We start from the raw sequence: 20,984 nt of genomic DNA, 5'->3' as shown, positions 1-20,984 counted from the left end.
TACTCTTTTTAATTTATATCTTTTTACTTTTTATTATGTATACTGTATTTGTATCTTTTTCTATGGACCACATCTGAGTCTGAAATAAAAGTTGTGTTTTTAATTAGTCAATTTTCTTATTGTGTTGAACTTTGCTTCGCTGTAGTTAAAACAGTCTCCCAGCAGGTGGAGACAAAGAGCACCGCCGTTGAGGAACGCCCACTCCCACCATATTGATTACGTCATCGGGCCTAATCTAGGAAGTAGAGAAACATCAACAATCCGGAGGGCAAGAACTAGCCTAGTCGGATAATATAATCAAGTTGCTTCAGTTCTATTGAATACGTCTATATTAAAGGGTAGTTTTAATACCCTCGAAATGTCATTGTTTGGGAAGATATTTGGTGGAGGGGGTAAAGGAGGAAAGGGACCCAGTCCGCAGGAGGCGATCCAGAAACTCCGAGAGACGGAGGAGATGCTAACGAAGAAACAAGAATTTTTAGAGAAAAAAATTGATCAGGAACTACAAATTGCCAAGAAAAATGGAACGAAAAACAAAAGAGGTAAGACATAAGGCTGTGATTTTCATGTAGTCTCCCGACATTGGTTGGAAATGTCACGCCCAACAGTAAAAAAAAACAAAAACAAAAAAAAAACAGTGTTAGCACGTTAGCTTGTTTGGCTGAATTGTTGGAAACTGTTGTCATTCCTGGCATCCAACTCTTTAACAAAATGTTTCGGCATTATATAATGGACCCATTTAGTTTTATAGTTGCTAATCAGTTATTTCTTTTTTCATATTCTTATTTTTTATGTTGACACCCGATAATTGCGAAATTCAATTGTGGGTTAGGTGTGGTGTGTTGTAGCTTCAACAAGGTGACGATAAAAACCACAATAAAGGGTTGACACACCTTATGTTCTCATGGATTGCGTAATGGGTTTTTCTCCGTTAGCTGCTGAGGTGTTCCCGACTTCACTTGAACGTCTAGCAATATCTATTGTATGACAGCTTTGATCTTTTCATTATTTGAGCTGTTAAAAATGGAAAAACAAAAACTAAATTAAGGTAGTTTAATCGTTTTAACGTTGCCCAAAATTGAAGTAAATTATACATTATAACTATTTTTTTCTGTGAATGGGGTTAAAAAATAAAAGCCTATTCCTGCTTTTCTTTAGTTGACATGGAGTTTCCCGAATACATATTTGATCTGTAAGCATTAAAAGGCACAGCTGTTTGTTTTACTCCAAAAAATAAAATTAAAATCTAAAATTTTAATTTCATCCTAATTTTGAACCTTTACTTCACAAAGATAATAGCATAAATTCCCCCCTGGTGATGTCCAATTGAGTGTTATTAATTCCTACAGATTCAGTAAAAACTCAATTGGGGAGGGGTCAAAGTAAGGTCTTGCAGAAGGATTGAAACTACAGGATTTGTGATCACGTGGTGTTGATGCAGCTGCCCATCACCAGTAATGACTCTCCTACTGAGAAACTAAAACCTCTGAAGTCAGGAGAAGAAACAGCGTAAGTCTTTATTTTAATTCATCTTTTTCTTATGTGTTTATTATAATTTAGGCTTGAATCTAATATTAAAATGGCTGCAAACTAATGAAAAGCAAATTCTCCTACCCATGTAAACAGATTTGGGTTATTGGCATTAACCCAGACACTGTTGTGGTGTCTTATCATTGCTTAATGTATGTAATAATATCCTAAAGTGGTACTATTGTCTGTTAAATTGCTTTTCAAGAATTTTATGCTGAGGCACCAAGTAGCATAAATGATAGGCCTATTTAAAGACAATAGTAGGAATGAAAATCTATTTTCTTTCTTGTTTTAGATGTAGTGATTCATTTAGGCAAAAATGTCGTTAATATCATATATGATTTATAGTTGATATTGGTTCATTTTGAATTGATCTGATTCATTGACCTATAATCGATTCAGGTCATCTTTAGCCAAAACTAAGATAAAAACTAAAATAAAATAAAGACGTTTTCCAGATTCCTTGAATTTCTTCAAGATAATCAAGTGTAAATGAAATATGTGTACAAACCAACAAGTAAACAAGAATTAAATGCAAATCCGTTCACATTTTAGTTTCTTTAAGTTCAGTCCACTGTCTTTTATCCACATCAAAATAATCCAATTGAAACATTCTTAGAACATTCTAGCACACTATGGTCACGTGTCTTTGCTAAATTCAATGTGTTTCCACACATTTGGACTGGAATGATGGCTGATCTTTTGACATGTGTGTTGTCTGCTGTGATGACACTTGGTCATTTTTACGTTATAGTAAAATAAACCTACCGTACCTCCATCAGATGGGATTTTCCAAGATCCATTATAGATCGATTTGTAGGAATAGGATTAATCGTTGCACCCATTGTGTCTTGGGACAAACTCAATTATTAATTTTACAAATAAAAAAAGACATGAGAGTAGTCTGGTTTTCACAGAGTTCCACTATTTTTATGAGTCCCTGCTTCTTTTATCCCTCATTTGTCTTTCTTGTTTTAGCGGCACTTCAGGCTTTGAAAAGGAAGAAGCGGTACGAAAAGCAGCTCGCCCAGATCGACGGCACAATCTCCACCATTGAGTTCCAGAGGGAGGCTCTGGAGAATGCCAACACCAACACGGAAGTGCTCAAAAACATGGGCCTCGCTGCCAAGGCCATGAAGTCTGCACATGAAAACATGTAAGGAGCAGCACACGGCTGCTGGTCAGGAATCTGACAGGCTGAACTGCAATCCACAACATAAGACCGTTGCTTCATTTGAAGGCCTCCCATTGTTCAGGAAATGTAGGAGTGACTTGTGTTCTCTCATGGTGTTATTTCAGGGATATCAATAAGGTCGATGACCTGATGCAGGACATTACGGAGCAACAGGAGCTGGCTCAGGAGATCTCGGACGCCATCTCTAAACCTGTAGGTTTTGGAGAGGAGTTTGATGAGGTGAGTGATGCTCTTCTCGCTGTTGAATCTTCACCTTTTTCTTACTGATACCTGATTTAAATGGTGTTTCTTAACATTTAGACATAATTAAAAATGACTGAAAAATCTTATCTTGTTCACAAATCTTGTTGTGGCTTTCACAATAGTTTCTTGGTTGAATAGGTCATAACTGACCTATTCGAGCTATTTGCCATGTTTTGTTACTCACTTCATTTGCCTTAGCTAGTAAACCCGACAGGCTTTTGGAGCAGGGCTGTCCAACCCTGGTCCTCAAGATCTACCACCCTGCTTGTTTTCTAGCTCTCCCTGGATCAAATATGGTCAGTCAGTCACAATCTGGAGACGTCTGACTCAGCAGCTTAAATATGGAGGGATATTTGTGCCAGTATTCTAAGTGTAACACTCTTTTGTTTGAGCATAAAACTAAAACAAGAAATTGTTTTAAAAAGATTAAAGTACACTTGAAACGCAAAAATGCACTTGAAACTCAAATACATGCAAACAAAACAATTTTACCAACGAAACGTAAAAATCCGGGCAATCAAACAATATTGACATGAGAGAAATTCTTTCTCTTCTGTGCTCAAAACAGAGCAGAGCATCGCGTTCCAAATGTACCAGAAAAGCTGGCCAATCACAGACTTCAACCCTCATGTCCATGTCTGTGATTGGCTGGCTTTTCTGGCCCATTCGGAACATGGCGCTCTGCTCTGTTTGAGCGCAGTAGACTGGGGCTGTGCCCTAACTCCCCCCCTAAGCCCTAACTACTAAAAACTATACAGTGCAGGACTGTCTAGTGCCCTGGATGTTAAAAAGCAATGCTTACACCATGCTCACTACCTTTTTTCAAACTGCATATATGACATCATTGATTTCACAAAGTGAAAATCTAATGGATAGGAGCGTATAGCGATGACCATTGATGAATCCACGAATGCATTGTGGTCTAATTTTGCCAATCTAGTGAGTATCGATGCACACCGGTAGAGACTTATGGGAAATTGTAGATTTGGACAGCACTACAAAATAGCGAAGGAAGGGAAAGAATTTGTAGCCAGAGAATGTCTCTCAAGTAAATATTGTTTTGTGTTCACTTGTTTTTGAGTTTCAAGTGCAATTTTCTTTTTCAAGTTCAAAGTAATTTTTTGAGTAAACACAATTTTTCTATTTTGTGAGTGTTGCGTTTGGAATTATTGCACCCCTCCCTCCATACACACAGGGCTCAGAGAGCTGGAGAACGGGCTGGGCGGGAGATCTTAAGGACCGGGGTTGGATCCGCTTTGGAGTGATCCTTTCCATGAATGAAATTCAGTCTTTGGAATGAGAACTGATCAAAGGAGACTTGGAACTGAACTGAACTCATGGAGGAGACATGTATTTGTTACCATAGTTCAGGAAAAAGCAGTTCATAACAAATTATAACATAAAATAAACACTGGACTCTGTTGGACCATTCTATTCATCTATTTATATTAGTGCTCATTAATGAAAAACATTTTAGAGGATGTGTTTCTCTGTGGTGGTTTTTGGTGTTGATTGCATTCTCCATCAGGACGAGCTGTTGGCAGAGCTGGACGAGCTGGAACAGGAAGAGCTGGACAAGAACCTTCTAGAGATCGGAGGACCGGAGAATGTCCCTCTCCCCAACGTGCCTTCAACTTCATTACCTTCCAGACCTGGTAAAAAAAAACAGCCTTTCAAATTAAGAGTTTGTTTTTAGAAAAAAGTTCCATTGCTAATTTGAAAATATTTAAAGGAAACGAAAAGAATCTGTTTGATTGTAGGGATTAAGAAGGGGCTGCTTTTAGCACAGCTCCATGAAGGCCTTCAGATATTTCATTTTTCTGCTTTCAACCCCCGTCACAGCCAGGAAAGAAGAAGACGAGGATGACATGGAGGACCTGCAGCGCTGGGCAATGGAAGCAATGTAACCCCAGCTTCTCCCACAGTGTTCTGAAGAAGGAGCAGTTATTGGAAGGCTATGGACTGATGAGATGTTCAGTGTTTTTGTGTCTGAGGAGAGTTTGCTGTGTACTTCATGTAACACTACAAATAAGCAACAATGCTGTAGTCCTCCTTTTCTTGTCCTTTATTCCAGTCTAGGCTCGTGGTCGCTCAGAGCACACATGCCAGAGGGGGTCATTTTGTTTCAACTCCGTTGGTGTACCTTTTAAAAAAACGCCACCTAGTTTGTTTTTGCCTTCAAACCTAAAAATGTTATTTAAAAGTTATGATTTCTATGTACCATGCAGAACCGTGGCAGCGGGATTCAAGAAGCTTGGGCTCTGTGCTGAAACATGTTCACTATTACAATAACATGACTGGAGGAGGAAGGGAAGAGTGGAAGCTAAATCCCATCTAACTGTGATATTAGAGTTGCTATAGGATTAAAATAAAAAGACATTTCACAGGAAAAGAAGGATGCATGGGGGGGAAGAATATCTAAAGCGGTGTTGCTCTACTTTGCTTCTGTCCACAGCTTTCTTCAACAAGGCATTTTCACCAACTGTACTTGTAATTTGGTGTAAATATCCCAAATATGTATTTTATTTGTACAGTAATTCTGCTGCCATTGAGAGGGTCAGGGGAGAGAAGCATGCAAGAATGAGAAGTCACAATACAAATCACATCGCACGGCTAGACAGAATGATGTTTAATCCTGTTCTCCTTCTCTGTCTGTTTCAGTCCCTTTCTTAAGGGTTTCATTTCAAATTGTATATTGTTTAAAAAAAATAATAATAAACAACATGACACCTTACTAACTATCCAGGGGGAAATTGTGATTCATGAAAGCTTAGTCACTCTCTAATGTTTGCATTATGGTGTTAAAAGAGTTGACTTATTTAGTTTTTCACTGTCATGATGTCTGTTTTCTACACAGGAAAACAAAAAAAAGCAGACATACAGACCAGCATGTTTGCCTTTCTGAACTTTATTTATCCAGAGGATAATATGATTAGCAATTCATTAAAATGTTTTCACTTCTTTCACCATAATTGAAGTTTTATGTTCATTTTTTCCCACCTAAAATCTGTATAATTTTGCTATGGATTATTGATGGAAAATATTTATAAGATGTAGAATAAGTCAGGAACTGCTCATTAACTGCGAAGTCCTCAAACTGGCATTTGCGGCACATTTTGATTTTTTTAAAAAGTGGTCAGTTCATAGATGCTATCCAATTCGTATTTATGGCATAGTTTTAGGATGATACAGTTTACTTGTGGTGTTTAACAAAAATACTGCAGATCTTTTCAGGAGTAAAACTTTGTACAATTTTAAAATACAAAAAAAAAAAAAAAAGTTATAGAGTGGTTTTTAAAACAAAAGCCAGTATGATATTTATATCATTTAACAAAATAAAGTATGTTCACAGTACAAGATGTATAAAATAGACCTATGATTGGGAAAGCACAGTAACTATTACTCATACTTACTGGAATTAAAAAGTATTTGCAACAATTTCAGCCTGAAAAAATGCGAGTGAATGTCAAGGGAAAAGACACAAAGGAGAAAAAAATACAAATGGATTCAGACATGAAGCAATGGTACAGGACAAATAATTAACAATAAGATAAGCTACAGAGTAAATAAAAAAAAATGTATCATTTTCACAAATTACATTTGTTAAAATTTCCTTTACATTTTTTTTTTATGATTTTACCATGTTAAATTAAATGATGCAAAAAGTGTTAAGAATTAAGTTTGGAGTTTAACCATTTCCTTTTCTGAATAAAAAACATTTATGCCAAAACCAAATCAGTTGTGTAATGAAAATAAAGTTCCAGTCCACTTTATCATTGTAACAGCCAAAAGTTATGTCTTTTTCTGAAAGTATGATTGTTTTACCATTTTTACAACCAAGTCCAAAATACATTCAATTCCCAGACAAGTGACAAGTTGTCTCCTCTTGTGATCCACAAAGAGGTACACAACTGGTCCATATCCGGAGAAAATGTGCCCACATTTTTAAATAGGATATGTACAATGTGGTATTTTAAATGACACTTCTTTTATTTTGTTATTTCAACAGTTCTTGTTTCCAATAAACTATATTTTATCCTAATTTATATCCATACATATTTAATCCCAGCAAAATCTACCTCTGTGTAGGGATGTTTGTGATTTCTTATTTGTTTATCACTAAAGCAATACAAAAATCCACCGGTCAGTCTGACTAATGGATCAGTGTCATCATTTCCCGCCGTTTGGTGAGTATTGAATCAAACACTGTTGCATATTCTTTAAGTAAAGCTAGGAAACCAAAATTTCGAAAAAATTCTTCATATGGTAATAAATATCCATGAGAAATAAAAAGTTGTTAAATCAAAATGTTCTCATTCATTGAAAATGTCACAATTTGAGTTCCCAATTAAATTTAATTTAACTGGTCATCAGCTTTGTCAGTACATTGAAAAACACATCTCAATACTTCAAAAAAAGGAAAATATGTTAAAATATTTTATAAGAAATAACAAAAATTTTATTTTTTTCATCAGATTCTACTGTTTGTGTCATGTCCCTCATAACCCTAACAGAAGTTTACTTCACCAACCAACACTGTTTTGAAAATTCAATAAATGTATTTAAACTAAAGCTCCTTTTGTGCTCGTTTGCTGGCAATGTGTTCTCTTTTTTGGTCAAATTCAACATTTATTAATTAAAATTATTTTATTGTTGTTTCTGAGTAACACCAAAACCTCATAATACAAATGATTCTCCTCTGACAAAATCAATGGCATGATCCATTGATCATACCATGAATTGAATTGAATCCATAACTGCATATACATCAGGAAGTGCAACACTAAAGTCTTTTACCTTTAAAAGTGGACTTAAAGCCATAGACTTTAAAAGTTTGGATGGTATGATTAGAATTAATCGGGTTAGGCTTTTTATGCAAAATGGAAGAAAACCTTGGTTTTATATTCCTTCAAACATTTTCTCTCATCTAGGGGGCATTGAGTTCCTTCTAAAATGTGACTTTGATTACAGAAAACTTCCTATTAAACTTTCTACTTATAATCAGCAGGTGTTACTGTACTGGAAACTCATATTCAAACATAACTTTAGTCCACACAACAATCCCATATGGAACTTTCAGAATATTTTGTGTAGGAACAAATCAATATTTTACAAAAATTGGATTGATAACGGTATTTGGTCATTATTACACATTATGAATCATAATGGAAACATGATCTCATTTGAAACTTTTTCCAGTAAGTTTAAATTGTATGATAGAAAACTATACAACAATGTGATGAAAGCAATCCCTCAGAATTTGATCCAAATGTCCTCTAGTCTGGTTCAAAATGTTCAAGTTCAGCTTCCATCTCTGTTGTTTGATGGTCGACCGCTTAACTAAAAACTTCCAAACTCATTTATACCATCTTTGTTTGTTAGAGATCTGTTTCCAACATCTCACAAAAATCATTCTATGTCACAGCATTACACAAAAGAAGAAATATGCAAGTTAAGATCTCAGTTTATTAAATATCCAATTTTTCTAAAATACAAAGAAATCCATTTTAAAATTATGAATGCAGTCTATCCATGCAAGGAACTACTAAATATACGTTTTGGTTTTCCAGAAAATAACTGTTCTTTCTGTGACATAAATATAGAAACAATCGATCATCTGTTTATTGAATTGTTTGCATCTGTTTATTGTTTATTGAATGTTAACAGGTTTAGGGAGGATTTTTTTATTTGTTGGTACTCCTCAAAGTTTCCTTTTCCTATTTCTACTCAGTTACAAAACATACTTCATTACTTGGAGTAGTTTCTGCAGATCATTGATTTGATTTGGCATTTAATACTTAATTTCTGAGAAAGTCTTCATTCATAAGAGAAGATTTTTGAAAAACCGAACTATTATTTAATACGTTTCATAAAGAGATCTGTTTATATATTAAATTGCTGAAATTCATGAAAAACAAAAATGCAACAAAACTGTCCATTTTCATTGAAGACCATATGATGTATGACAATCCCTAGTATTGTGAACTACAATTCTAATGTTATTTATTTCCATTTTAATTATTTTCCTTTTTATTTATTTCTGTTGTACGGTTAGGATTAGGGTTCTAATAAAGAATTAAAAAAATGTAAAAAGAAAACAACAAAAAACAACTAGAATCTTTTGGATCACTTGACATCAAAGGGGGCCCAGTTCTTGCCTTTATTTATTTTTTAATCTTTTGTCATTTTTTCTGTGAAACTGATTTTCAAACTCAGTAATTCAACCCCGTAACATGTAAATAAAATGGACAACTTCTACTTGCAAAGTAGTTTTAGTCTTTTAAATAAGTATGTTAAATCTGAACTTCATGACCTCTTCATAATGTTCAGTACATGAAGCAGCAGCCATTTTGTGCAAAAATCTCAACCCAGTCACACTCCACTCTGTTGTGTTTTAGTGCAACGGGGTTGAGAGACTGTGGCAAGGTTGAGATTTAAGAACTTTGATTGTTTGATAACGCAAGTATTTTAAAAAATGATCATTTATTACAATGGAAATTGCCATTCTGCTTCAGGCTGAACACAATTTCTGTTTCGTGTGAGTGGCAGAGAAGGAATCCAAGGGAAAATATCCACCCTTCACACTCACAGCTTTGAAACACGTCATACTTCAATTTGAGTCTGATTTTCTTATGGTTAATTAGTTATCATTATATACATAAAGATAAAGGAAAGTCCTAACACTGAATTTCATGATTAAGAAACTATACATAGGTCCATATTTGTCCCTTCAACCCTGTCACGATCTTCAACTGTTTCAACCCCGTAACACAAATATTATCAGAAAATAATTATTAAAAATAAAATAAATAAAAAAACATTTATGGTTTGTTTACATTTTTCCTAAAATATTGAGAATATCATATGATTTGGTTTTTAACAATATTCTTCAATTGCGATATACATAGAAAAAAATAAAATTTCAGTAAAAAAAATGACAAAATTTGACTACAAACTAATTCATTTTGACTAATGGAACAGCATTTTTATTTCCCTTAAAAAGTTGCAACAGTTTGTTTTGTATTGCATCAAATATTGTTGCTAATTCTTTCTAGTTGGGTGACGTGAGTCATGCGCCGTCGCAAAGAAAAGACGTCAAAATTCCTCCTCTTTGCGATTGCGCACTGTGGTCCGTCGCTGATGCAAGAAATTTTACGCGGAGATCTGAGGCTGGTCGAAGGATAAGAAGTTCTGTGATTTGTATCGTTTTTTCATTGTGCAAACATGTCGGGAGACGAGGTGAGTCTTCTTTGATTATCAACCATTATTCGCTGTCAGTGCCGTGACTTTTGGGATGCAGTTAGCGGAACTTTAGGAGCCGATTGGTGTTGAGGTGGGGCCTGGCTCCACACGATTCCCCTTGGCAGCGGCAACTCTCACATGGTGGCAGCTGGGCTAACAGCGGCCCAGACAGACGAATTAAACAAGAAAATGTCCAGCTCACCGCTTTTTGTTAAATATTTACTAGTAGATCCACCCTTATGGAACCTTCAACGTCGAAAAGACCAGTTAATTGATACAAAAAAGAAGTTAATGTTAGCTAGTAGTTAGCGAAGCGCGCGACGCTAACCGACAGTCACTTCTGTGTTAGCAAGCCCAAGCTACTCCGACTGTTCTGTGAAGAACAGACGATGACACAACTACCTTTTGTGTTTAAATACATTATGTAACTAATTTAGATAACAGAGTTGCTACAACTCTTCTGCCATTATGGAAATCTGAGAGCACAAATAACAGGAAATCCGATGTCACGTATTTATAACTATTCTGTGTCCTGCAGCCTGCCTGAACTGCTTAACTTGCTATGTGATATGCTGGTAAAATAATCATGTTTTAACCCAGATCAAACATGTCCGATTTTTAAACGGGTTTCATTAACTACAATTACTCTCCATGTCAAACTTCAAATTTTTGTAGGTATGATGTCGGCCTCATGACTGATTTCTTTTTTTTACCCCCCCCCCCCCTCATTTCATTTGTAGATGATTTTTGATCCTAACATGACCAAGAAGAAAAAGAAGAAGAAGAAGCCTTTCATGGTGGATGAGGAAGGAGGAGAGGGCGCAGGAGGAGAAGAGGCGAAAGAGGGAGAAGCAAAGGAGGTCGAGCCAGAGGTTGAAGAGAAAGAAGTGGATCTAGAAGAAGATGAAAGCAGGAAGAAAGGTTGGCAAAATGAATGTTTTCAAGCTGAACTAGACTTTACAGCTGCACTATTATGAATTGTTCTTGAGATTTTCACTGCACGCTACTTACTTGACATCAGTTAAATTTCTTTTAGAACCATCGGATGATTTGAATGACCTGAACTTTGCCAACCAGAAGAAAAAGAAGAAGAAACCTAAAAAAGTGTTCGATGATTTAGAAGAAGAATTAAAGGTGAGTTTTCTTTTTCTCCAACCAGTACCATATTCTGCAGCATCTTTACATGTTTCTCTAATTCAACTCTCTGTTCAATTCTAAAAATCCAGGAATTAAAAATTGAAGGCGAACAAACAAAGGCGCAAGAGGAGGACCTGGATTTGGTTCTTCCAACAAAAAAGAAGAAGCCAAAGAAAAGTGACTTTGATGAAGGAGGGAAAGAGTTGTTGGAAAACGATGAAGGTAGACATCAATTCCTGTTTGGCACATGAACATAAAGAAGCTGTTTGTGATTTTGATATTGTCTGCAGCACTGGAAGATGATGAGAGCAAGATCAGTGATGGGATTTCTTTCAGCTCCTCTACAGGACCTGCCTGGGCAGGCTCAGAAAGGGATTACACCTACGATGAGGTAAAAATCACCCAGAGTGTACAGATGTGTTCTGCAAATCTTGCTATTCGTATCCTCAAATGCATAATCTAACAACATCAAACCCCTCAAAATACAATTTTTTTTGGTAACAATGTTAGGATCTTGCCCTGTTTTTAATTCAACCCTATAACTCATGTCTCTTTCAGCTCCTAAATAGAGTCTTCAACATCATGAGAGAAAAGAACCCGGACATGGTGGCCGGAGAGAAGAGGAAGTTTGTGATGAAGCCTCCTCAAGTGGTCCGAGTGGGAACCAAAAAAACCTCTTTTGTCAACTTCACAGACATCTGCAAACTGTTAGCATCCGACTTTCCTTTTTTTATTTTATTTTTTCGCTCTCCTTTTATTTTTTTTATTTTTTCCCACGTAACTCTAAAACTGGCGTGTCATTCGTTTTGAACACAGGTTGCATCGTCAGCCTAAACATCTCCTCGCTTTTCTGCTGGCTGAGCTGGGAACGAGGTATCTGGAAAGCATAAACTGAGTGTAATTTTTTTTTTTTTTGGTACAAACAGTTTATGTCTGTTTTTCTAAAAACAAATGTTTTTGTCTGTAAACAGCGGCTCCATAGATGGAAATAATCAGCTGGTGATCAAAGGCAGATTTCAACAGAAACAGATTGAAAATGTGTTAAGAAGATACATCAGTAAGTCTAAAGTTTGTGGTTTATTACAGCTGAGTTAACCCTTTAAAACTCCGGTGTTGGCCTTCTTTCTGACAATCCCCATATTGGGATTAATAAAACCTTCTATTCTAAAGTATTCTATTCTAACTACTGTAACTCTTCGTCCGTTTATGCAATTACCATAAGGTAATTCAAGCTAATTCTAAAGCCTTCCGCAGATCTACAACACTTTACAGCAGTGACGTGCTTTCCCAGCCGATATAAATCAGGTGATTCTGTCTTGGAAAAAAGTGGCTTTGCACAGTTATTTAGCACTTAGCATTAGTAATGTGTTGCATATCAGTGCGTAGCCACTATGAAAAGCCGCTTTCTCTGCGTCAGAATCAGCTGATTCGCGGTGATTGTGTGAAGTGAATGGTCAGTGAGTTACGGTATGTCAGAGAGCACATGTTCTTTAGGTGGCACCGGTGACATTTCCAGTATTAAAGGGTTACCAGCATGAGAAATTTCAGTAACTAATAATGAATTAAAGGTATTTGGAGTTCGGAGATAAGCATTTTAAAAATTTTCACAAAGGAATTTACTAAACATAGGTCTTGTTGTGAGTTTCTAACATTACCTAGACCAATCACATTCTGTGTGCATTAAATAACTGAAACTTTTCTAATTTTTGCAGAGGAATATGTGACATGTCACACCTGCCGCTCTCCAGAAACCATCTTGCAGAAGGACACTCGTCTTTATTTCCTGCAGTGCGAGACCTGCCACTCCCGCTGCTCCGTGGCTAGCATCAAGGCCGGCTTCCAGGCTGTGACTAGCAAGAGGGCACAGCTCCGCGCCAAAGCCAACTGAAGGCCGTCTCTACTGGGCTCCCCGTCTTCTCTTGGCTTGTTTCTTTCTTTGAAGAATTTCCGAAGCTGGGGTCGGCTGCCCCTCTTTGATCTACTAAAAGGACTCTCTGAATCAAACTGTGGGAGAGTTTGCCTTTAGTTGTCATTGCTGGACCAGGTTTCGTGCGGAGAGGGAATGTATCTAAAACCAGTTTTGGTAAAGGCACCATGTTTGTCACATTCACTAAGATTGAGTGCAGTTTGATTTTTGTTTGGCTGACAGACTCAAAAGAAAAAATACTTCTCATTTGCTGTGATTCTTGTTTTCTTGAAGAAAAGCCTGAATACCCGTTTTGAATCCTTTCATTCTTCTCCCACTTCTTCACACAATAGACACATTTCAGAAAAGAAATTTTTCCAGAGTAAGTCAAGTTATGTTCACTTATTTTAACAATGACAATGCTCTGTTACTTTGGTAAATGAAAACAAGATTTGAAATAGTTTTTCAAAGTCTCCCAAGTTTCAGTTCAGTTGTTCCTGAAACAATTAGTAGTCGTGTTCTACTGAGAGACTCAGATTTACAGTTTTCCAGTGAAGTACACCACCTTACAAGACTTGGTCTGCAGAGGTGGAGACTTGATGAATAAATGTGCATGGGGAGGGAGGCTGTGTTCAGAAAGAAGTGGAAATGTGCTTTTTAACTACTCTTGTAGCATTGCTGATTTTTAAAGAAAGCTGACTGACTGATTTTATTAGAATGATTTGGGGAAAAAATCAATTTTATTGTTTTGAGAAGGCTTTTTTTTTCACCTGAAGACAGATTAATAGACAAAAGCATTGAGGGCAAAGGGTGTGGGGAATTCTGAAGAGGGAGATAAATCTGATGAAAGTTATTCTTCACAAAGATTTTTAAAAATGCATCAGTTTATTCGGAATATCTGAATAGACCTAAAAAATCTGTTTGACAGTAATGGCAAAAAAACTGGTCTGAACTTGTTTTAAAACTGTTTTTTTCATAAAATAAAATGTTCTCTTGCTCTACATTCTCGACTTGCTGTAGCAAACACATTTTTAAAGTTTATTGGAGGAACTAAGGGTTGATTCTGTTTCTTCTGGCCTTCAAAATATTTCCAGATGAAAGTACTTTATTTCCTGGTGTTGAGTATTTTACAAACCTTGACAATGTCTGTTACTACTGCGTGCTTCTTGACACTCATATTCAGTACACCACTTTTTTAATTATTTTTTTTTCTATTTTTGTTTCAACGTAACCGACTAACATTTTTACCCATTTATTCAAAAAATTATTATTCTACATCAATAAAAATGTGTTCTTTTCACATTTGAAGTTCCATCCATCACGTCGGGTGGAAACGGATTAGATGGCGTTTTGGGGAAGTACATTTCGGCGATGTATGAAGGAGAAAGAAACTTGGTGGAAAGGTTTGGCAGCAATGCAGGGGCTGCAGATTTGTCCCTCTGGTTGGGCTTCAGGTCAATAAATCAATCAAAATGTAACAAACTGAAAAGTAAAGTAAATGTAGAAAATGTAATTTTTTGCACAGTGTGTACATTGCGTAATGAGTTTAAATGGATCTAGGGATGGATCCTAGGATTATAAAACAGAGTACAGGTACTGTTGTGGTAATAGGGGATACAATTGACTTTGTTTTTGTATAAAAATATATTTTTTTCTAAGAAAACATAACATAGTCACTAAAATTTTAAAAATGATTTTTTTTGTTTAGAATTTATAATATACTTCTTCATAACACAGTGCAGGATAAAGAAACGGGCTGCACGGTGGCACTCTTGCCTCCCCCCCTGCTTGGGGACCTGACACAGAACAATGGGGGACCTTTCTCTGTGGAGTTTGCATGTTCAATCTGTGCATGTGTGGGTTCTCTCCAGGGTCTCCGGCTTCCTCCCACCATCCAAAAACATGCTCCATAGGTCAGTTGGGAACTCTAACACTCTCTGTCCCTGAGAGTGAATGGGTGTGTGATTGTGGCTCTGCAATACTGGCGATCGGTCCAGGGTGTCCCTTGCCTTGCTCTGGCAGCCCCGTGACCCCAAGATAAAACACCAGAAGATGAACGAATGAATAATAAAGATACAAATTGGTATTACTCTGATATAAAATATGAGAAATTACTCAATGGATCTTTACAACTCTGGTTAAAGGCGGCAAAAGAGAAAACTGTAAATGGCTTTGGACCTCAAGAAAAATAATACAATTTACCAAGGGTTAAGGTTTATTTGTGATTTACTTGTATTGTGTAAACTACATTTATGAATGATAGTGAAAGCTTTAAAGATCTTTATATATGATAGGTTTTTCCCCTGAATATTTGAAGCTACATTTCTCAGTAAATCTTGTATAATATTATACTTAATTATTTTTTGTCGCATAAATAGCTTATCAGTTGTTTTTGTGCACCAAGGTTGGTTAAAAATCGGATATTTGCTTCCTTTTAGCAACTCTCGTAGTAAACCTAATAATGAGGACCAATGTTTTGTTAATGTAAAGGCAGCCTATAAATATGTGAAATGCAGAGCTAGAACACAAAATTTGACACAAACACATCTAAATAATACTACTACTAATAAAAATCTACATCAATCAGATGACTAAAGAACTGGGGGAAATAAGATAGTTCCAGATTGTTTCTACTAGTTTTTGGAAAAGTTAAATACTTTTAATTGGCGGCTATTGGTTTGCAGGTGAAAAACGTATATGTTTGGACAACATAACATTGATTGTACATGAGAACAGTCAATGCTCCATAATTAATAAACCATCAAGCCCCGTTGAATTTATTGTGCAATCTTCGGAACACAAGATAATAGATTTTAATGTGTGTATGTATTTTCTATGTGAAATTTTACAACACCCTGATTATATGTCATTGTGTGACCGTGTTCTTTCAATAAACTCTTTGTTTACTGCTCTGTTCTTAACCAAAAAATAATAATGATGAAAAAGAAATTACAAAAAAGGACAGGAAGTAAGAACTGCAGTACAGGAACCGGAAATAGCTTATCTTGTCGTTGATTGGCTGTTTCTGGAACTTAGTGAACGCCCACCACAGAAGAAGCTAGCTACAGTAGCGTGTAGCTATTTGGTGGAACAGTCGAGAACAAGTTCAGTAAAAAAAAAAAAGATGCCTCGTGTTTACATAGGTCGTTTAAGCTATCATGTTCGTGAAAAAGATATTCAACGATTTTTTAGCGGATACGGTAAATTACTGGAAGTCGATATGAAAAATGGGTAAGTTCTAGAGATAAAATCGCACATGTTTGGCTAACGCTAAGACACCTGGGCATGTCTACGGCGTAGCTGCAGACATGAGGTGAACGCGTTTGAACTGTGCGCGTACATATTCAGTCACCGTTACATATCGCTTAAGGATTCCTGTCAGTGTTAAAATAAATACCGGATTGAGGGTAAAACGTCCATTTTCTCTGATTTCTTTTTAGATTCTCATATGTCAAACATGGCGTCGTTATTTGCTACATTTGCTAAGCTAACGTCGGCTAATTGAATTTATCCTCACTCAAATAATGTTCTTATTAGTGAAATGAAATTGTGATTCTTCTTTCCACAGCTATGGCTTCGTTGAGTTCGAGGATAACAGGGATGCTGACGATGCTGTGTACGAGCTGAACGGGAAGGAGCTGTGTGGGGAGCGGGTGATTGTCGAGCATGCCCGGGGACCGCGGCGAGACCGAGACGGCTACGGTGGGGGTTCCTCCTGGGGTGGTGGGCGCAGTAAGTGCAGTTATTTAAAGATACCACGTCTCTTCTTCTCCTCCATCAGTGAGGTTACAATGTGAGCTGCTCAGGTGATTGATAATGTAATAAAGCCCTTTTAACAGTGTTACAGTTTTTTTGCTCGTTAATTGGGTTATTGTTTGTATCTTTTTCTGTAGCAAAAAAAACTCATTTATTTTTGTACCACCTCAACTACTTGCGTATTAAATCAGTTATGCTTTATTACAGGGTTCCTTGTTTCTTTCTGAATCTTTTAGCTTGCAGATCTAACATTAAAACAACCTTAACTTTGTTTCTCCAAATCTACTACCTTGCTTAGTTTTTCACTTATATACCTGCTAAAGGTTTTTTTTAATCAACTGAGCACATCTAATCTAAGATAATCAAAGTAGGTACGACACGAATGTCTAGAAAATAACCAAGGTGGTAGATCCTGAGGACCAAGGTTGAAGGCTACTGCCCAAGAGGTGTTACCCTTCCCCTATTTGTGTTTAGGTTCGTCCTTATGGTGTTCAAGCTACATTGAATCAACATATGTCTACTCAGTTCAACCTGATTTAAATCGTATTGTAGAATAGAATATCTTTATTTATATAGCACTTTTCCCAGAAAGAATCTCAAAGTGCTTTACAGCAGAAGCATCAAATCAAAACACAAAAGTAATAAAATAATAAAACAAAACACTGTAAACATAGTAAAATAAGTTCTAAAATCAACTAAAAGCTCTCCTGATTAAAAACGTCTTGACCTGAGATTTAAAACACTCTACGGAGCCCCTCTGATGCAACAACGATGGGAGTTCCAAAGATGAAGAGCAACGGCTTGAAATGAGAGATCTCATCTAGTTTTAAAGCAGGTTTAAGGTCAGATGTTTAAGGTCAGATATTTTAAAAGGTCAGATATGTACTTCTGAGCTTGACCATGCAAAGCTCTAAAAACTAAAAGTAATTTTTTTAATTTTTAAATCAAAAGTAGATGAATGCTAAAGGAGCAATTTATTAATAGAATCCAGTTGAAGATAATGTATTGTATTTTGGTAAACTGTGAGCATACCTGTAGGAACCCTGTTTTAAATCAGGCGTTAGTGCTTTCTCAAATCTTATCTTCACTCTGATGGACTGCACTCGTCTTTTCTTTGATAATTTGATAATTTCCATTGTGTCAGTTTATTGTGAACCGTTTTCTCCCTGATCAAAACTTTGCACGGAGTCAAATCTTCATTTCAATGAGGAATAAACTGCTATTCTGAACTCAGGGCACTTTTAAGAGTAATGCTATGTATCCAAGTAAAAGTAAAAAAAAAAGTTGTGGAGTTCTTTAAAATGTTTTGATTAATGATGTTAAATTGTAAAATTAGTTTGATTAGAAATGTTTACACACAAATGACTGCAAACGTAGCTAGTGTAGTCTTTGCTGGTCTTTTTCTTTTTTTTTTAGGACTTCACTAACATTTTTATGAAATGTGTTTGTTAACCTTGGCATATATATATTTTTTTATATATTAAACATTAACAGAAGTCCTTGATGTTTCAATTTGAAAGAGTCCTGTTGCGGGCTGAGGCTGAGAGTCCATTGAGGCTAAAGATGACTGGCTAAGATGACTGCCTGTCCCGTTTGGCCTTGGCTTTCACCTTACAATGTGTGTGTGACCTTTGCCCCCCTCTTGATCCTTGGCTGACCTAACCGGAAGCCATGATGACAGCAACCTTTTGCCAATAGACCAGGGGTGATGGTGAGGATTGCCATTGGTTTCTATGTTGTCAGAAAACATGACTGGATCAGCTTTTTTTTTTTTTTTTAGGAAAATCAAAAAAACAATTTTGTAAGTATAAGCCTGAAAGGAAAGAAAAAAAGCATTTCAGACTTTTCCAAACTGTCCAAAAACAGTAAATGCTTTTTGTTTGGTCAATTTGATGGACCAGTCTCTTTAACAGAAACCTGTATGGATGCCTCATTTTTGTGTTAGTAGGTGCAGAGGTTAAGAAGTTAGAATGGCTTTGTTACTGGATACCAAAACAGATACAGTGGTGTTCTTGTAACTTCTGTATTTTTACAATTCAAACTTTAGAGCTCCAAAATGGCTTATTTGAACTTTCGACTTTGAAAATAGATGGATCTTCATTTATTTAAGTAAAATCCCCTTTGGAAATGTTACTTGATAGCCGAGCTCAGTAGTTCTTTTGCCCGTCGTATTAGCTTCCCATAACTGTTGTGTGCTTTCCTTTTTAAAGGCAGCGGTTACAGCAGCAGCAGCAACAGCAGCAGCAGCAGGACCCGCGTAGGCAGAGACAAGTATGGGCCTCCTGTCCGTACCGAGTACCGCCTCATTGTGGAGAACCTGTCCAGCCGCTGCAGCTGGCAGGACCTTAAGGTATCTGTTAAAGCGACGGATTTGGTCATGTCATCGGCGCATAGTTTGCAATTTTCTTTCTTGGCAGTGCATTTAAGCATGGTTCTAATTTTTTCTTACCCTATAAGGATTTCATGCGTCAGGCTGGAGAGGTGACTTATGCTGATGCTCATAAGGAACGCACTAACCAGGGGGTAATTGAGTTCCGGAGCTATTCTGACATGAAGAGGGCTTTGGACAAGCTGGATGGAACCGATATTAACGGGCGAAAGATCCGTTTGGTTGAAGACAGACCGCACAAGAGAAGGTCCTACTCTGGTAGCCGATCCAGGTAATAAATCTGTTTATTTTTCATGTAGTTTCTGTGATTTTTAAAAGTTTTCAGTAGTTTTTACCAAGACTAATTGCGGGCAGTAGTTTTACCACTTCATGCATATGTCCACAGATCTCGTAGTCGCCGACGTTCACGCAGCGGGAGCCGTAGGAGCTCAAAGAGCCGTTCCAGATCCCACTCTAGGTAAGAGTCTTTGATAGCTCAAACATTAAGAGTACGTTGTTACAGATTGAAGACTTCTGCTCTTCTTCTGCTTTCCCCTACAGGTCTCGTTCTCGGAGCAACAAAAGACGTCATTCCCGCTCACGATCTGGGATGTCTCGCTCCAAGTCAGGAGACAGGAAGTCTCGATCCCTCAGCCGCAAATCCCGTTCTCGATCCCGATCTCGCAAGTCCAAGTCTCGCTCGCAGTCTCGCAAATCTCGCTCCCGATCGGCCGACCGGAAGTCTCGTTCAAAGAGCCGCTCCAAGGGGAGATCTGATGGGGATTCTCGCAGCAGATCAAAGGAAAAGTCTGTTGATAAAAAGTCTCGCAGCCGTTCGGCTTCCCCTGTTGAGAATGGAGAAAAGGAGCTTCCAGAGAAATCGCCCGACCGTTTGCCATCCCCACAGGAAGATGATCGCCGATCCAACTCAAGAGAAAAACGCTCAGCCTCCCGCTCAAAGTCCCGCTCACGGTCCAGATCAGCCTCTCAGGATTAGTGGAAGTGGACGAGGATGTTTTTCTTAATGTTAAGCCTAATTCTATTGCTGTACATACTGAGCAGTTGTAACACCTGATCAGAGCTTCTTAAGCTTCTTTTTTGTTTATTTGGGCCCCATTGTCTCAGGCGTTCTTGTTTTTAAAAATACCATTTCACTCGCTGTTCAAACATTTTATTTTTAAAATTAAACTGAAATTTTCATTTCATCTTTTGACCCTTCCCACTTATGTTTTCAGGTTTAACATCCTGTATCATTCATTTAAGCTTCAGGTTTATTCCCCCCGTTTTTTTCCCACAGCTTTTTGCTAAAACCGTATTACATGAAGATATAATTTAAATAATTTCAACCCATTCACACCCCCATTTCAACCTTTTTTTTTTTTTTGTTTTTGTGAAATTGCTTTGTTCTGGTGTTTGAACTAGATTGTTCATTACTAAAGTTAAGGTACATTCATCTTATTGCCCCACAAATCCAATTGAACCATTTTTGTTATGTTTAATAAATATCTTAAGGAATTCCGTGTTTGATGTTGCTTTGGTAGTTTACATTTTTGACTGCGGTGTCGGCATGACCTATATCCAGCTAATTATATAATAAATGCTCGGTC

The 20,984-nt window shown here is 36.9% G+C and overlaps 3 protein-coding genes across 4 annotated transcripts; all 3 read left to right on the top strand.

The window, feature by feature from the left end:
• Positions 1-215: 215 nt before the first annotated feature.
• Positions 216-5,940, top strand: chmp4b (charged multivesicular body protein 4B). The gene is made up of 5 exons (XM_004070340.4): positions 216-542; positions 2,509-2,686; positions 2,830-2,944; positions 4,497-4,623; positions 4,811-5,940. Exons 1-5 carry the CDS (start codon positions 359-361, stop codon positions 4,873-4,875), a joined length of 669 nt encoding a protein of 222 aa, XP_004070388.1. The 5' UTR covers positions 216-358; the 3' UTR covers positions 4,876-5,940.
• Positions 5,941-10,076: 4,136 nt separating this feature from the next.
• Positions 10,077-13,892, top strand: eif2s2 (eukaryotic translation initiation factor 2 subunit beta). 2 transcript variants are annotated; one of them, XM_004070339.4, is made up of 9 exons: positions 10,077-10,207; positions 10,951-11,131; positions 11,247-11,344; positions 11,437-11,569; positions 11,638-11,738; positions 11,906-12,054; positions 12,164-12,220; positions 12,319-12,404; positions 13,060-13,892. In XM_004070339.4, exons 1-9 carry the CDS (start codon positions 10,193-10,195, stop codon positions 13,233-13,235), a joined length of 996 nt encoding a protein of 331 aa, XP_004070387.1. In that variant the 5' UTR covers positions 10,077-10,192; the 3' UTR covers positions 13,236-13,892. The 2 variants fall into 2 exon arrangements, with proteins under 2 accessions (XP_004070387.1, XP_011475159.1); XM_011476857.3 differs by having other exon boundaries at positions 11,232-11,344.
• A 2,400-nt stretch (positions 13,893-16,292) lies between these two features.
• srsf6 (serine and arginine rich splicing factor 6) lies at positions 16,293-20,890 on the top strand. Its single transcript, XM_004070338.4, has 6 exons — positions 16,293-16,484; positions 16,822-16,985; positions 19,220-19,359; positions 19,467-19,669; positions 19,784-19,855; positions 19,939-20,890. The coding sequence occupies exons 1-6, from the start codon at positions 16,378-16,380 to the stop codon at positions 20,372-20,374; spliced, it is 1,122 nt and encodes a 373-aa protein (XP_004070386.1). The 5' UTR covers positions 16,293-16,377; the 3' UTR covers positions 20,375-20,890.
• Positions 20,891-20,984: the final 94 nt, after the last annotated feature.

This window comes from Oryzias latipes, chromosome 7 (genome assembly GCF_002234675.1).
Source record: "Oryzias latipes chromosome 7, ASM223467v1".
Lineage (NCBI taxonomy): Eukaryota > Metazoa > Chordata > Actinopteri > Beloniformes > Adrianichthyidae > Oryzias > Oryzias latipes.
Note: the sequence above shows the minus strand (reverse complement) of the source record. Positions and strands in the feature narration are given on the sequence as shown.

What these genes read in the sequence shown, in the direction of transcription:
- eif2s2 (XM_011476857.3), top strand. An exon ending in AGATGAAAGCAGGAAGAAAG is followed by an intron (nt 11,132 to 11,231) that starts GTTGGCAAAATG and finishes ACTTGACATCAG; the next exon opens with TTAAATTTCTTTTAGAACCA. An exon ending in CTGGCTGAGCTGGGAACGAG is followed by an intron (nt 12,221 to 12,318) that starts GTATCTGGAAAG and finishes GTCTGTAAACAG; the next exon opens with CGGCTCCATAGATGGAAATA.
- srsf6 (XM_004070338.4), top strand. Translation starts at nt 16,378, where the DNA reads ATGCCTCGTGTTTACATAGGTCGTTTAAGCTATCATGTTCGTGAAAAA. An exon ending in GAAGTCGATATGAAAAATGG is followed by an intron (nt 16,485 to 16,821) that starts GTAAGTTCTAGA and finishes TTCTTTCCACAG; the next exon opens with CTATGGCTTCGTTGAGTTCG. An exon ending in CGTTCCAGATCCCACTCTAG is followed by an intron (nt 19,856 to 19,938) that starts GTAAGAGTCTTT and finishes TTTCCCCTACAG; the next exon opens with GTCTCGTTCTCGGAGCAACA.
- chmp4b (XM_004070340.4), top strand. Translation starts at nt 359, where the DNA reads ATGTCATTGTTTGGGAAGATATTTGGTGGAGGGGGTAAAGGAGGAAAG. An exon ending in TGGAACGAAAAACAAAAGAG is followed by an intron (nt 543 to 2,508) that starts GTAAGACATAAG and finishes TTCTTGTTTTAG; the next exon opens with CGGCACTTCAGGCTTTGAAA. An exon ending in TTGGAGAGGAGTTTGATGAG is followed by an intron (nt 2,945 to 4,496) that starts GTGAGTGATGCT and finishes ATTCTCCATCAG; the next exon opens with GACGAGCTGTTGGCAGAGCT.